This window comes from Cynocephalus volans, chromosome 2, assembly GCF_027409185.1.
Source record: "Cynocephalus volans isolate mCynVol1 chromosome 2, mCynVol1.pri, whole genome shotgun sequence".
Classification (NCBI taxonomy): domain Eukaryota; kingdom Metazoa; phylum Chordata; class Mammalia; order Dermoptera; family Cynocephalidae; genus Cynocephalus; species Cynocephalus volans.
In genome coordinates, this window is record NC_084461.1 from 94165759 (window position 1) to 94181687 (window position 15929).

The 15929-nt window shown below is 38.2% G+C and overlaps 1 protein-coding gene across 1 annotated transcript in view; it reads right to left on the minus strand.

The window, feature by feature from the left end:
• Nucleotides 1-1105: 1105 nt before the first annotated feature.
• FBXL17 (F-box and leucine rich repeat protein 17) overlaps nt 1106-15929 on the minus strand; it is a 518884-nt gene continuing 504060 nt past the window's right edge. The window contains exon 9 of the mRNA XM_063087474.1: nt 1106-3160. Within this exon, the coding sequence (XP_062943544.1) occupies nt 3020-3160 (141 nt within the window). The 3' untranslated portion in view covers nt 1106-3019. The remainder of the gene's footprint in view (nt 3161-15929) is intronic.

The window sequence follows — 15929 nt, forward strand, 5'->3', positions numbered from 1 at the left end:
ATAAATGGCTAAGTATATGAATGACTATTTAGGGAATGAGATTTTAAACCCTCGTTTTAAACCCTTGAGGTTTTACTCTTATCTCAGTAATCACTGACCAAATTAGAACCTCCTAAACCCAGTCCTGTTTATTATTCTGGGTGAGTCAAACCCACAGAAGTCTGTAGTGAAACATACAAGGACATGAACCACTGCATGCATCATACACAACCAGCACCAGGGAAGTCATTCATTGTCTCTAAAATAAAACAAAAGACACAGCGTTTTGTTTCTCTTTTATTGCAACCCATTGCAAGGTCAAAAGGTTCACGGAAATATAGAAACTACAAACTGGGTGAATTTTCTTTATCCACTCAAAAAGACATTGAAGACAAAGGACCAGAATTTTCCACTACAGCAATATATTTCATACTCTTTATTCTGAAAATACTGTTGACATTTTGGAGAGGATAAAAAGCCCTGCATTAAATGTGTTCACATGTATTTATGACATTCTAAGCAAAAAAAGAAACTCTATATTGCCCAGAAAAATTATTTTAAGCCTCATTTCAAAGCATCTGATGAGAACACATTCAACAACCATCACGGGATCACTCATGGTGATACTTTTTCTGGATGTTTTTTGAGATTAATGCTTTGAGGCTGGATATGATATTTCTATAGATTTCTACAAATGTACCAAAGCAGTTTTCCAGGTTATGTTGCATCAGGCTTTCTGGATTAGTCAACATCTCAGGTAATAAGTGCAATTTCCCACCCTTCCCACCCCCCAAGCTAAAGCATGTTATAGTGCTGTACTTTAGATTCAAACAATGCAACATTGAAAAGAAAAAAAATATACACTCTGAAAACATTTGATAACCAAACTGTAACACCTCAAAGATTATTACAACTTTGAACTGAAATGGTACCATCTATATCCATAAATGACTCTCGCTTCTTTTGTCTTTTTTTTAACTATTTAAAATATAGTGTGACATATATAAAAATTAAACTTTTGCTTATTCACTCAAACTACTATTACTATACATACTGTCTTATAAATTAGTTTTGGATTAAAAATCAGTTAAAATATTGTGAAATAATATTTTTCAATGGTGGGAAAATGGATATGAAAATGATACAGTTTGATATGTAAGAAAAAATATAGTTTATTAATGGTAAACATCTTTTTTCTTACACAAATTTTATTCCTTTCGAATTAAATTAGTAACCCATTTAGTAATGGGAAGAATACTCTTTGTACTTACTGACTAGATTTCCTTAACTGATTGGGGTTAAAAACAAAGAAGTGCCATATGAGAACCCTGTTGACATAATCAAAAGAAACAGTTGCTTGCAAAAAAGGAGTCATTATAAATAAGTAAATGGCATTCCAATGTAAAGCTATCTTTTGTTTCTTACAGTGAATATCATTTTAGCAATATTGAGACATAGAAAATGAAATTCAAGCCTCAGTATATTTGTTAAAAGACCAAATAAGTTATGTCCACATCAGGAAAGAATAAATAGCAAATTCACAAGTCAGAGTTTTGTTTCTAGTTCTATTGTGAAAGATAATCACTCTTTAGCTTAAAAAGGCTCCTTGCTGTCTTGATTATAAACCTAGACACAGGAAAGGTTATGCGAGCCTGAGTCTCTACTACAAATTAATTGCAACGATGTGTGAAATCAAAACATATATTCATTTACTGATAGGTATTGTCTTAACTGAAAGCTGGCAATCTTTAATTAAACAAAGAAATGCTTAATTAAACAAAATAATGCTTATTTCTGACAAGTGTAAACAGAATTTTCATACCCAGATTTTCTAATTTTTCTTCTTAACCCATACATTAGCTAGCAATTGATCTTTGCAATAGCCTAAGAACTATTCAAAAAATAAAAACATGCATATATCTAAAAAACCTGCCCTACAACTCAAAGCAAAGCAAAAGAAAAAAAGTAACAAAAGATTGTCTACTTGTATCTCATTCATTAATCTCCTATTAATGTTAAAAATCTCAAATACACTTTCATAATTACCAAAATAAACAGAATAATGAAATGGTATGTAGTTCTTTTAAGAACTGCACACCATTAATAACATTGGTGACTTCAATATGGATAATGGCGAAGATTAACTACGAATACCGTTAAAATATATTCCAACCAGTTACTAACCATGAAATAAGAGCTAACGTAATGTTAACGTAAAACCAACTAAAATATTTAGTATTCAACAGAATGCATTTGTACAATAATGAATAATTAACTTTTGTGGGCTGGCAAGGGGAATTCTGATTGTTGCTTCCATATAAAAATTTACAAAAGGCTTTATTCTCTCTAGTCCTTATCACAACCAGACAGGAAGTTGGCCACCTGTGGATACACTGAGTTAATCAGAACCCCAGTGGATGACATAGTCCCTCAGTGGCCTGGAGGAAGGCCACTCTGAAAGAAAGAAACTGCCCTCCTGTGTGTGCACGCACATGTGTGCAAGTGCACACATGTGTGCGACTATGTGAGAGACCGTGAGAGACCGTGAGTGCCCGTGTGTGTGTGTATGTGCTTGGAATTTTGAAAAGTACTGGTTTCCAGGCTTCTAATTAGCACAACATCACTTCTGTTCTGGTTACCATCAGTAGAAGTGCACAATTCTATCCCAGCAAAAAAAGGAGGCCTTCTTTTTTGAACATCTCCAAGTGTCAGTAAGTAGAAGCTCAAAATAATACATCCAATTTTTTGACTCTACATTAAAAAAAATTTGTTTAGAGAAATCAGCCTTTGAGCTTAAAAACTAAAAGATTTGTGGTTTTTCTAATCCTTAATTTTCAAGAAAAAAAGCCAGCTCACCTGGGAACAAATAACGACTGCGCTTATGCTATGCAGTATGCAAACAAGACACAAATATACACAGTCTGGTACACACGCAGACAGGTGACAGTTAAAACCTTTCTAAGAGATTGCCCACCCCAAATCTCCAACTCCCCTGCGACCTGCTGAATGATCCGAGTGGACCTAAGCCTGGACAGGAGTGTCAGGAGGAGGCAGCAGACATGTTGGGGGTCCAGCCCATCTGGTAGGCTCTCTCCAAGGTCCTCTTGCAGTCCTGGAGGACGGTGCTGAAGGTGATGTGGGGGTACTGCTGCACCAGTTGTTCCACCGTCACTTCATTGACCTGCAACCAAAGAAAAACAACCATCATGCACAGGGACCAGCAGCAACATGCAGCTGCCCATGCTCACTGGTGTTTGGTGGCCTGCTTACTGGGGCATAGGGGGGCCCTCGCCTCAGTCTTTCCTAGTTATGTGAGGAAGTGTTTTGTGAGAAGATGCATGCCCCCTTTTGTCTGACCTCTCTGATTTTCCAGTACTACATATGTCCTTAGTGATTTTTTAAAAAAGACATATCAAGAAATCAAATGTGGGGCCGAGCCTGTGGCGCACTCGGTAGAGTGCGGCGCTGGGAGCGCCGCGACGCTCCTGCCGCGGGTTCGGATCCTATATAGGAATGACCGTTGCGCTCACTGGCTGAGTGCCTGTCACGAAAAACCAACAACAACAACAAAAAATAAAAAAAAATAAAAATAAAAAAAAAGAAATCAAATGTGTTTTCTAGAAGCATAAATGACCATGACTTGACAAGATCTTAACAATGTGCATTGAAAATCTAGTCCTTGGGAGGTAAGGAAGCAGTAAGATAGGATTCCAATGTGCATTTGATTTCATCATCAACCTTTTTAGGATGAAAACTGTACAATTGGAGAGAGAATACACAAGATTCTAGATAGGTGTGTTGGGGAAGATGTTTATTTTTCTTCCCTTTAAATGTTAAGGTAGTGCAAACTTCAAGTCCCTTTGTGAAAAGGGCTGCAATGTGAGGAATCAATAATTAAAACATACATGGCTGGCAAGTCAGGGATGGCCCCAGTAGACCTTAACCATCAAAGATACCACCTTGATTCTTGATTAGACAAGGCAATCAGACAGGCCTAATTAAAACTAACACCTTTACAATTGCTGTACTGTGAAGGGATTAATTTGTCAATTATTTTTAAGCTGATTGCAGTCCATATCACAGAAGTAGACAGCTTCCTTCATCCTTTAGATAAATAAATGATTAACCTAAGAACCACAACTTTTAGGTAGCTTTGTTTAAAATCTTTATTGAGCACTTGGGCATTTTCAAATACATCAATATTTCATTTATACTGAGTAAGCTAGTCTGAAAGAAGGTACCTGTGATACACATTTCTGAGCATCCTTTCTGATGTTCATTATTTAAAAAGATCAGGACCACCAGGAAAACGTAAAGCAACATCAAACCCTTGCTGCTTGCTTTGAAATCCTGCTTAGAAGTATGACGACCATAGAGTTCAGTTGTTTGCACTTTTCTGAAATAACATGGTATCTTCTGGGGGATCTGGAAAATTATGTTATATATCAATCTTTTTTTTTTTTTATTATTGAGACTTGATATTTCAACACTGTATTGAAGATATTTTGTCAGAAAATTTCTCTGTTCAAGACTTGCTTGTATTTAAATCAACTTTTATTCCAAATTCAACTAAGCCATGCAATTAATTCTTTTTGTGATATAACTATGATGTATAACATTTTGTTTTCAAAAACAAGAAGATAATTTTAAATAAAAAAGAAAAAATGATATACAAATTAGAGTTGAGAATATGAATTGATAGTCTTAAGATAATTTTTCAGCAATATGATTTTTTGTTTTTTAATTTAAATGTATACTCCAAGTCTTGTTTGAGACAGCTTATTATAGTACACTTAGAAGCTCATGCATCATCTAGCCCTGCCTATCTCTCTAATATATTTTTGACACTATCAGGCCACTTGGCCTAATTTCAGTTTTATAAGCCATTCAAGTTCCTTCTGGTCTCAGAGTCTTTGCATATGCTGTTCTCTTGCATGGAATATTTTTTAATCCACTTCCCCATTATACCCCCTTCTGATGCCTACTTTTGAGTTCTTAGTTTCAATGTCATTTCCTCAGGAAACCTTTATCACTGCCCCTTCCCTACTTCCATATTAGGTGAGGCTTCCGGGTCATTCACTCTTCCAATACTGCCTATTTTTCCTTCATAGTACTTATTATTATATTACTAAGTTTATAATTGCTTTGTTTAATGTCTATTTCTCTTGCTCCACTGTAAGATCTACAAGAGCTATGATCATTTTTGTATCCACAAGCCAGGCATAGTTGTTAGTGAATAAATGATAAAAAAAAATAGCAAACTACAAATAAAAGATAGAAACCCAGGAGCAAGGCAAAGTGACCTACTAACATACTAATCACAAAGACCAATAATTTCCTGAAGAACTCATCATCAGCTCAATAATCCCTTCTTCAGGGAAGCCCTCCATAAGCAATGCCCTCTCCCGACTAGGCTGGGTTAGGCACACATGGCAGGTGCCCTGCAAGGCCTGTCCTCTGTGTGAGCACTCTCATACTATATCGCAATCATCTCTTCACTTGCCTATCTCTTCCCCTGAATAAAAGCCTCTGGAGACCAGAGATTGCCTTTTATCTTTAAAGCTATCAAGTTGTACACAAAGTAGAGAACAAACATGGCAACTGTGGTTCTTATTATGGACTTTGGAGCCAACCAGACACAGCTTTGAATCCTGCCTTCACTTAACTTCTTAAGATTTGGTTTCCTCAACTGTAAAGACAGGATAAAAGGATTTTTGTCATTGGATTATTCTAAAGATTAAATGCAATAATATGCCTAACACTGTGACTGGCATTAAAAGCTCCCCAAATTTATCATCACTACAGTAGGCACTCAATAAATGGTTATTGACTGTAAGAGTTAATCAATGATACCTTAGGGCGACCAATTCTCTATAGTGCTGATCAATACTGTTTCACTTCTGAAATATCTCAGAAATAAACCTTGATAACACTAGTTATAATGTTTAAAATAAAATAATTACAGGACAAGAAGTAAACTTTAGAACATAATTCATATACACAAAGTATTTATCTTAATGCTTTCTGGAGGTGATTCCAGAACTTTCCTTAATAACATAGTCCAGGTTTTAAATATTCACCATCAGGAAATTCTCCATTTTCTTTAACTAGTGTTCCCCATCCTGCAGTTAGGTTACCTTACTCCCTCCTGCCATAAACAAACTGGGAAGGACGAAGATTTCACTAAGGGAGAGCTGAAGTCATTTTGTCAGGAGAATCCTTGGAAAATCTGCATTTCATTGCAAAGGAAGTAAACACAGTCCAGGCCACTTAGCATTCAAGGAACTACTAACTAAAAATAGATGAGAAAGGAATGGAAAAGAGAAAATATTTCAACCTACCATAAAGACAGAGACTGTTTTCTATGGTACATCTTTTCCAGTCTACACACGGGCCTGTACAAAGGTCTGTACCTAGGAGTTGACAGGCAATTTGTTTTGAAGGACCAGTTTTTAGAAATAGAAAATATCTCTATGCGACAACTGTTTTCCAGGAAGAGGTATCCAATTCACCTTACACAAACTTGATACTTGAATATATGGATTTATAAAGTATATAAATTAGGGGATTATTGTTCACTTTAGTAAAGACTTTCATACTAGGGTTAATTTATTTTGTCAGCTCCTTAATGTATTTTATATATCTTTTGCTTTACCAAAATTCAGTTTATCTGTCTGTTTAGTATAAAGTAAGGTACACCTGTAATTGGGAATATATATGATGGTGTGTTAGTTCTCTGGCTTTCATAGGTTAAGAGCAGGAGTAGATAATAATTTGGCTTTGTGTAGCTGCATGAAAATGGCACCAATATTCCTCTGTGGATATAATGTCTTCTAAGCTACAGTTTTGCTCATCGTACTCTGTAAATTCTAGAAAACCAAGCACTGGGGAAAATACAAATATTCCATTTTAGGGCTTTATTGGGTAGAAGTTATTCAAGGGAAATACATGTGCTACCACTAGGGAAGTTTTTGTCTTTTACTTGTAATGTCTCTTGGCGATATAGTGTGACAAATTCCATACTAAAGGTATGTCCATTTACTGCTCAGAAGTACAAATAACACTCACCTCTTCTGTGTGTAGACTCCGTTAAGTCTTTTGGTGTCATAGAGAAGGAGTTCAGTGTAAGACACCAGGAGAGTCCTAGGCATTTTAAATCATTATGCCTACGAATACATTTCTACAGACATTTTGTCAGCACAACTCCACTAGCCAGAATGAAAAGAATCATTCTCTGTTTCAACTCATAAACTGGATGTAGTATAAAAAAGGAACAAAAGATGAGTTTTCCTTTTTCTTTTTTAATTTCCCCACGTTCCATGGTTTTCTATATTCAATTTCTTTTCCTCTCACTGAAAATTATCAGTGACAACTGCTATACTACATGTGAGATTTCAAAAATGCGGTCTATCTTCCTAAAGAAATATGCAGCATGTCATTTGAAGAAATTACTGTGATTAAAGGGAAAAAAGCATGTGCCATCAGTTTTTTAAAAAAAATATAAGAAATATTGAATTTTATAGTTCTCTCCAAAGACTGCATAACCATAATTTACATTTTTCAAAATTATTATAACTCTTTCTAAGGTAGTAGCAATTTGTCTGGTATTTTAATCTATTTTGAGTTAACATCTATTAGCACTTTTTGAAAATGTGAGGCAAATTGCTATGCTAATTAAGGTAAATCACACCATAGTTTCATTATAGTGCTGCCGCTACTATGGAAGGGTGAGGAAAGAACCTTCAGAGTCTCAGATTCAGCTTAACTGACTTGTCTAGATCATCACTGTTTCTTTACCTCCTTATCTTATACTTTTCCCCAGAAAGTTCCAGTTAAGTGTAAGCCTAGGCCTAAATTATCTCCTCAGTAATACCTACAGTTCAAAAAATATAATTTCTGATAAAATTTGCTGAAGAAACCATTTACATTATGTGATTTATATTTCCTCTGTGAGTCATTATAAAATAAGACACGTTTCTTGGTAGCGGCGAAATATTTGATGTCCGAATATAATAAAATCACACTTAAGAATAAACCACTTAAAGTCACTTGTTTTTTAATGGAGAAAGTTTTTCTACAAAAAGTGAACACTTTTTAAAATACCAACATCAATGAAATGTGCTACATTATCACCAGACTGTAAGCTCCTTGACAAGAACGAGTATTGTAGTCATCTCTTTGTTTTCAGACCTGCACACACCGTTTGGTGTATTCCTACCTCATTAGAATAGAAGCTCCATGAGACAGGAGTTTCTGTTGTTCTTGTTCACTGCCAAATCTCTAGCACCTAGAATATGCCTAGCACATTGTATATGCTCAATAAATATTTGTTGGCTATGTTAATATAGGAGTTGTTCAATGAATATATATTGAATAAATTAAAAAGTACCAAATAATCCTGCAGCAGAAATTGCACAGATAAGCTCACCTTGTTCCCAGACTGTTCCAGCTACAGTGGTAGTAGTCTCTAAAGTCTTGATATTATGGCATCCCCAAACTCCTTTAATCCTTTCAAGTTCATACCCACAGTAATTCTCTGAGCTACCGTCTTTTCCATCTGATATCACTGGGCACTTCCGTCCAGATACACCTTCCCTGGAGTCCCCAATAATTTTTTACAGGAGACCAAAGCAGCTCATGAGGGGGTTCAGTAATTTTTGCTGGGCCATCTGGCTGTCAGGCAGCACTCAAGAAATGACTAAGCTATACTTTGGATTAATTGATGGCAACCTTCCTTATTGGAGATCAATGACACACCACACTGTGTATGTAAACTGAGAGACATGCTAATGGTTCTGGACGTGAACAGGTTTCCAAAATTTTACAAAAACACATATAGTTCAGAAGATTTGATACTTCAGTTTGCTGCATCAGCAGCCTGCTCAGGGTATCAGGCCCAGGAGGGCCCAATAAAAGATTTGAAAATTTTATGACATTTAAGGTACCTTTTCATGTCACAGTTATCAAAAGTGGCAGAGAGGAAACTATGGGTGGGTTTCCTGACTCAAAGCAATGTTATTTCTACCCTCTGATTTCTTGGGCTTCAGGAGTTGATGTCTTCACCCCCACCTGGGGACAAACAAATCTGAGAGGCTTTCTTTTATTGGTTGGTTGTGTCTTTGGCATCTGTTGCCCTGGGGAGCATGCAACGGATGGTACAGTCCCAGACAAGGAGGAATTCTCCAACCCAAACTGCCTCATGCTCCACTGATAAACACAAAGTAGTAGTCTCTCATGTGGTAGGAGACAATCATACTCTTTTCTTCCCTTTAGTATGGTTTATTTCGGCAAAATACATGAAAACAATTTGTTAATTTTTCATCTTAGTGACTAATAAGGCAAAATAAAAGTATGCCTCTATTCTAGAAAGGATAGGGGAAGACAGGAAGGTAAAAATATTCAGTGAGCTTCTACTATTTTCCAGGCATCTAAGCATTAATACCCATTGTTACAGATGAACTGTGGATCAGACAGAATTAGTATTTCACACAGGATCATACGGCTGATAAAAGACAGCCAGGGCTGGATTCACACAGTACTCTATGAACTGTTCCACACTGCCCTGGCACCTAGGTAACACGATGTGGTGCTGAAAGTGCCAGACTGGGGTTCAGCTGATCACCAACCCTGTAAAATGTCTACTCACATTCATTTTCTATCTAACACTAAAAAAAAAGATTGCATATAAATACATTTCAAAGTCCTTGACAATCTTTTCAAAATGGCTGCTCTGTGGGAATGTAAATCGTAATAGATCTCACTTGCCTGCGGAATATTCTGCTGTGGAGCTGTAGTTGCTTGGGACTTTGAAGCATGATGGAAACATGAAGAAGCTGCAGGGGCCTTTCAACAGGGCCGGCTGCTACTGTGCCAAAAACTGGCATTGCTTTCTCTCCTGTCAAAACATTTTCCCGTGTTCCAGAGGCAGGAAGGTCAGCAAGACAGATATAGTCTGTGCCCTCTTGAAGTTTACAAACCAGCAGGAGAGAGGGACAATTTCATCAGCAACAATAAAGCCTGGGGAAAGTGCGGGTTGCCATGGAAGGAAGCCCAGAGTAGGTACCTGACCTTCTCCAGGAGGGTTGGGAAGGGCTTTCCAAAAGAAGTGGTATTTAAGGGGACGTCTGAAGAACAAGAGGTGTTAGCCTGTGTACCACATGCACTAAATACATACACACTATTCAAGGAGAAAGGAAATTAGCTCAGGAGCTAGAATGAAACAATTTAGTTTTGCTATTAGAATAAAATTAATCAGTCCTTTACTTTGTAAGCTAAGCTATGTCTGTCCTGCCCCATCCAACAAACTCAAATATATAAATGAAGTAAATTGTTTCAAATAGCTCTGCTCTGAGGAGAGGGAGGGGCAGAGAAAATGGCAGAGTTCCCCCCCCCCCCCCCCGCCGTCTGCATGTGGGAAAACTAAGGTGCCCACAGCACATCTGTGAGGGTGTCTCAAATAGCACACTCAGCTCCTACCTCCTAATTCAGGACTCTGGCCCTCACGCTGGTCTGTCACTCTTCAGACTCCCTGGGCAATGTCACTCACTGCTAACAGCCCCAGAGGCTGACTCTTGGCAGCCCAGAGGAGTGTTGTCTCCGGGGCAATATGCCTCTGGAGTCTGCTTCTCTCTGAGTTTTTGGGCCCTCCAGGAAACTGTACTGGATATCCATGGAAACTGGCATCTGCCAGGTGCCAGGAAGAGTCATTGTGGACAATGAATATTCAAACAGACCCCATCACTCTTTCAGCTAGTGACCACAGGCTCCAAGATAGGCATATACTAAAAGGGATAAAATAAGGGTTATACGAATTTCAGTAACACCCCAAATCTGTGTGTAAATGAGATGTGTCATCTAAGCGCACTTTAGAATGTTTTAAATAGGACACTAAGAAGGGAATAAAAGAGCAGACGATACATTGATTTTTCCAGGAACCTGTACAGCCAACAACATATACCAGCTCTTCGTGGGCCTACATAGATTTTTATGATTCTATTTCCCTCCCTTCACAGCAGGACTTCTCACGTCCCTATTTGGGTGACATGCCACATTCTGCTGAGGTTTCCTATGGTTAGAGCAGGGGGCCAGGAATTGGCGCCCCTTTTACAATCTCTCACCTCTTTCTCTTCAGTGACAGGGCACAGCTTCCTAGCTTAGCACCCTGCCCCTTTTCTCCCTTCTATAAGCAACTTCACATTCCCTTTCTTCTTCCCTCTTCCTTTCTTGGTTAAACCAAGGCCTTCTGCCATGAACTCCACCATGAATCATATATAATAAATATATGATATATGTTTACTGACACAGGAAGAATTAAACTTTGCCTGCAACCAAGAATACAATGGTGGTCAATTCACTGCTTATTAGAATCACCTGGAGATCTTTTATAAATCCCAGAGCCCAGGCCAGATCCCAGACCAATTATGTTAGAGTCTTGGTGGAGAGGGAGCCAGGCATTGGTTTTTTTTACAGCTCCCAGGAGATTCCAATGTGCAGCTCAGGCTGAGACCTCCCAGTCTAAAGCCTCTGACTGAAGAGCTCCTAGAACGTGCAGGTGATTCCTTGAGAATCTGAAGGAAAGATTTGAACTAAGATAATGTAGAGGTAAGAAGCACTTACCCACTTCCCACGATGTCCTCTACAATAAACTCTGAGTCAGGGGCTCTGCAGAAAAGAAACTGTTGCTCCTACAGCTTATTAGCCTATCTTCTTTCAAAAATTCATCACTGTCTGAAGCAAAAGTATATTCTTTGAATGTGGTAAAAACACACTGGTTTCCTCTCCCTGGCATCAAGTCTCAGATCTCTAGCTGGACATAGCCAAAGGAGGAAATCACCTGACCTTCCCAACAGCTAACGGAAGGAAAGAAAGATGCCCCTAAATCCAGTCCTCACATGGTCCCAGCACTTCATCAAGGGATCACCCAGGATGTGGAAGGTGTGGACAGTCATGACTATATATTTAATACAATTTTAAGAAGAAAACTTGAATATCTTAATGGAGCCTAAAAGCTACCTGCTAAATTTGGGAATCAACTGATTACAGAATATCCATAATGCACTATGCTTCATACATGAACTCATACTAGTAACTGAAGTCTTTCTGGATGTATTTTCTTTATACAGAGGTAACAGATATTACTCTTGGGTGGCAAAAAAAAAAAACTCATCTAAAAGTCCCAAAGCATAGAACAGACAGATACTGAAAATGCAATGAACCTGACACAGGCAGGCTCATAAATTCAGTCAACTTTGTCAAATGCAGTCATTCCATTTCATCATCTGCAATGATTGGAAGTGCTATGCTCTGTCAATATCACAACAGGCCTGGCTTCATGCTGTCTCTTTTTCATAAAATGTGGGTTGCCTGTTCACACTAGAACTGCTTCTATTCACTTGAATTAGCACAATGAGAAAGCAGCAAAGAACCTGGGAGGATGAGGATCACAGCGATGCCTGCAGTGTTAAGTGAGAATTGGGGCTCACTAACCTGAAGCCTCTAATTAGAAATTAATATGAGAGGAAGTCCAACAACCAGACTGTCAGAAAAATTACTGACATTTTCATTTCCTGTATCACCAGGCGATCCTCCACCAAGAAGGATGTTTCAAGCCAAGTGCAAGGTCTAGGTATACAGCCATGCATTTGGCCATTTTGAGGACACAAACTTCTGGCCATGGACTTGCCCCATCACTCAAATCTGTGCATTTGCACACGTGATGCAGATGAGAACCAAAACAGATGTATGTGGGACACCAAGGCGGAGAAAGCCACTTGGGGGAGTCATCTGCAGTGCTTTAAATGGTTCAGCAAAAGATAACTATTTGAAAAAACCTGGGCCTAATATGATAATTAATGTAGTCACTAAGTGAGTGATAAGTGCAATGTATTTATGGAACACATCTGGGTGTTTCTAAATTGAACTCTCAAAGTTAAGCTAAAAAACATAATTGAGGGAGAAAACTCTCTGAATGAAAAAATGTTTCTTTTGTGCCTAACGGCTTTTTTGATTTCAGTTTCTACTTTCTTCCATAAAGGCCATGGTAGTGGTAATCACCAAGTAGGCAGCTGATGAAAACATATCTTTCTAAAATTGCAGTTTCTATCAGGTAGAGCTTATGGATTTGACCTGCTTCCTAAAACAAATTTATTACGAGCAAAAGTTTTTCTGTATAAATGTGACTGGCAAATCAGATTAAAAACCTGAAAATAAGTGATATTTTTGGTTTTCAGAAAGGAACTCTACATAAATCATATCATTTTCAGGGTTGGGCTCTGAAGGATGCCAAGTCCAACCACACAGCAGACACCTGACCTCTGTCTGATTGTCTTACCCCAGGGGTTTCCAGGTGCTCCCAGAATCCTCCACCTACAAAAAACTTGTATTAAATCCAAGGTGATACCTTTCCTATTTGTTTATTTCCCTCTGTCTAGATACTTTTTACAATCTATCAAATGATAAAGAGGCAGTGGGATCTAATGGTTTTCAAATTTGCTTTTAGCTATATGATACTTTTGCAAACCAAATCTGTAGATTTCAAATCAATAAAGCAATAAAAGTGGGACTCTGGTTTAAGACAATGCAGATGAGAAACACAATCCAATCCAATCCAATCCATCCATCATCCATTACATATTTGTCTGGCAACTAATGTGTACCAGCCATTGTAGTAGGTCCTGGTAACATAATGCAGAAGGAGAAACCCATGAACCCCACATTCTGATGAGAAGGAGAGCGGTGGGGAGGAGAAAGGTAAGAATTACACCACAACGAATAAAAAAGCTAATATTTATGTCTTACTTTATATGAGGAACTTTATACAGATTAACTGACTTATGCTTCTCAATAACCTAAGAGATCAGTGCTGTTATTATTTCCATTTTACAGAGGGACTGGAGGCACAGAGAGGCAGTAAGGGGAGACAGAGACAGTAGAAACACCAGTGTGTGGTGACATGGAAGACAAAAGAAAAGCATTCCCACGAAGGAGGGGGTGGTTACCATATGGATGCAGCTGCCAAGAGATGGAGCAAGTTGAGGACAGAGAAGTGGCTCCTACACTTGGTGACACAGAGGTCACTAGTGACCTTGAAAAGAGCAGCATCAGTAGCATGGTATGGATGGAAATACATTGCAATGAGTGGTGAGAAAGTAAGGACAACTGTCCCTGCACAGTCCTTTTCAGAAACTTAATATGAGAGTGGCAGAAAAAGAAGACTGTGGAGGGACACACCTGAAAGCTGATGTGGGAGCAAAGTGAGGCTCTTTGTTCAGAAGAAGCATATCTTCGGATGTCATTTAAAAAAAATTAATTAGCAATTTCACAGTATTGTAGTTGCCTGGTTGCTTGTCTGTCTTCCCCAGGAGGGCTGCAGGCTCCATGGGGTAGTAATTATTTCCTGTTCATTGTTTTTTCTGACCTGTTGTCTATCACAGTGACTGGTACATAGTAAGCCATTCAATACATATTTCTTGAATAAATATGAGTAAAATATATTATAAAAATTGGAGGGAAGGGGGAAGGCTTAGGTTTTCTTTGCAAACAGGAACAATCTTTTCACTAGGCGCAGTGTGGTAGGGTTTGGCACAGTATGGCAGGATCTGAAACCCTGCTGCTGAATTGTCCAGGCCTTGCATGCAGGCTGAGCATTTCCTTCCCCACCTGCAGTGGTGTCTCAGTCTTCTGGGCTACTGCAGGCCATACTTTTGTCCACTTGGTGACGTCAGGTGCTTAGGAGTTCTGGACCTAATCTGAACTTTATTCAGGAATTGCTGTTACCATTTCTATTTCTAAATTAGGAAAACGATATGACCCTACAATCTAATTCTTTCATATAATTACTGAAGCCAAATCAAAGCTCCAAGGAGATTATTTACTGCAAAGTGATGATGCTCCAGGGTGCCTTCAGGTAAACTCTAACATAGCATTCTAGTCACCCTATAGTATTTGGGGAAAAGTAGGTTCTCTCCTTCCCCCCTTTTAAAAACAAACAATTTCACTGAACATCAATCCCATAGTAGAGGCAAGCAAAACAAGCAGCTACTTTCAGCACATTCTTTAAAAGGTTCTACACAGATTACAATTTTCCTGAAGAAACAAACCAAATAAGTCTCAGCCTAGACAAGGACTGGCTATGTAACTTGGTAAGTCTTTACTCTCTGTTCAAAAGGAAGGACTGAGACCTATTGGGCTCCAGGTTTCCTCTTTCTCTATAAGTTTGACTGTAATTTAATGGGTCATAACAATTAAAAAAAACCCCAATTCTATTATTTTTAAGAATTGCTGCCTGAGTATCAGGGGGCTAGTTTTTCCTTCTAAGACCTTATCACGTGAACTTATATTCACGGTTAGAGTATTATAAATGTGTTGGGGCAGGTGGTTAATATATCAGATACAAGATTCCAAAGCAGGTATGTATACACGAATAAATAATAAATGATAATGATAATAGTAGTTAATATTTATTGAGTGCTTACAGTGTGCCTGACTTTGGGCTAAGAGCTTTATTGCAATATTTTGTTTAATCTTGTAACAGCCCTGTAGAGTAAATGTTATTTTCATCCTCATCTTTCATATGGTGAATCTGAGGCTTTTAGAGATTAAGTTGTCCAAGATCCCACAGATAGTAGAGTGAAAGAGCTAGAATTTGAAAACCTAGCAGTTTGACACTAGTGCTCACCAATTTAACCTCTTCCATAAAGCTCCATGCCAATGTTTCTTGGTTTAATATTTAAATACTGGAAAGGACTTTCGGTTACCACTTCTTAGTGGTTTACGTGAATAGGGTTGGAAGAAGAGGAAATGGGAACACTTGACTAAAATGAGGTTGAGCGGTAACCTCTGAATTTCAGCTGATGTGTTTTTCCCTGTTTCATTTACCTGGAATAATCAGGAGAGGGTTGTAAAAATGTGTTTTAAAGTGCTCCTATGTGAAAATCACCAGGAGAAACTGT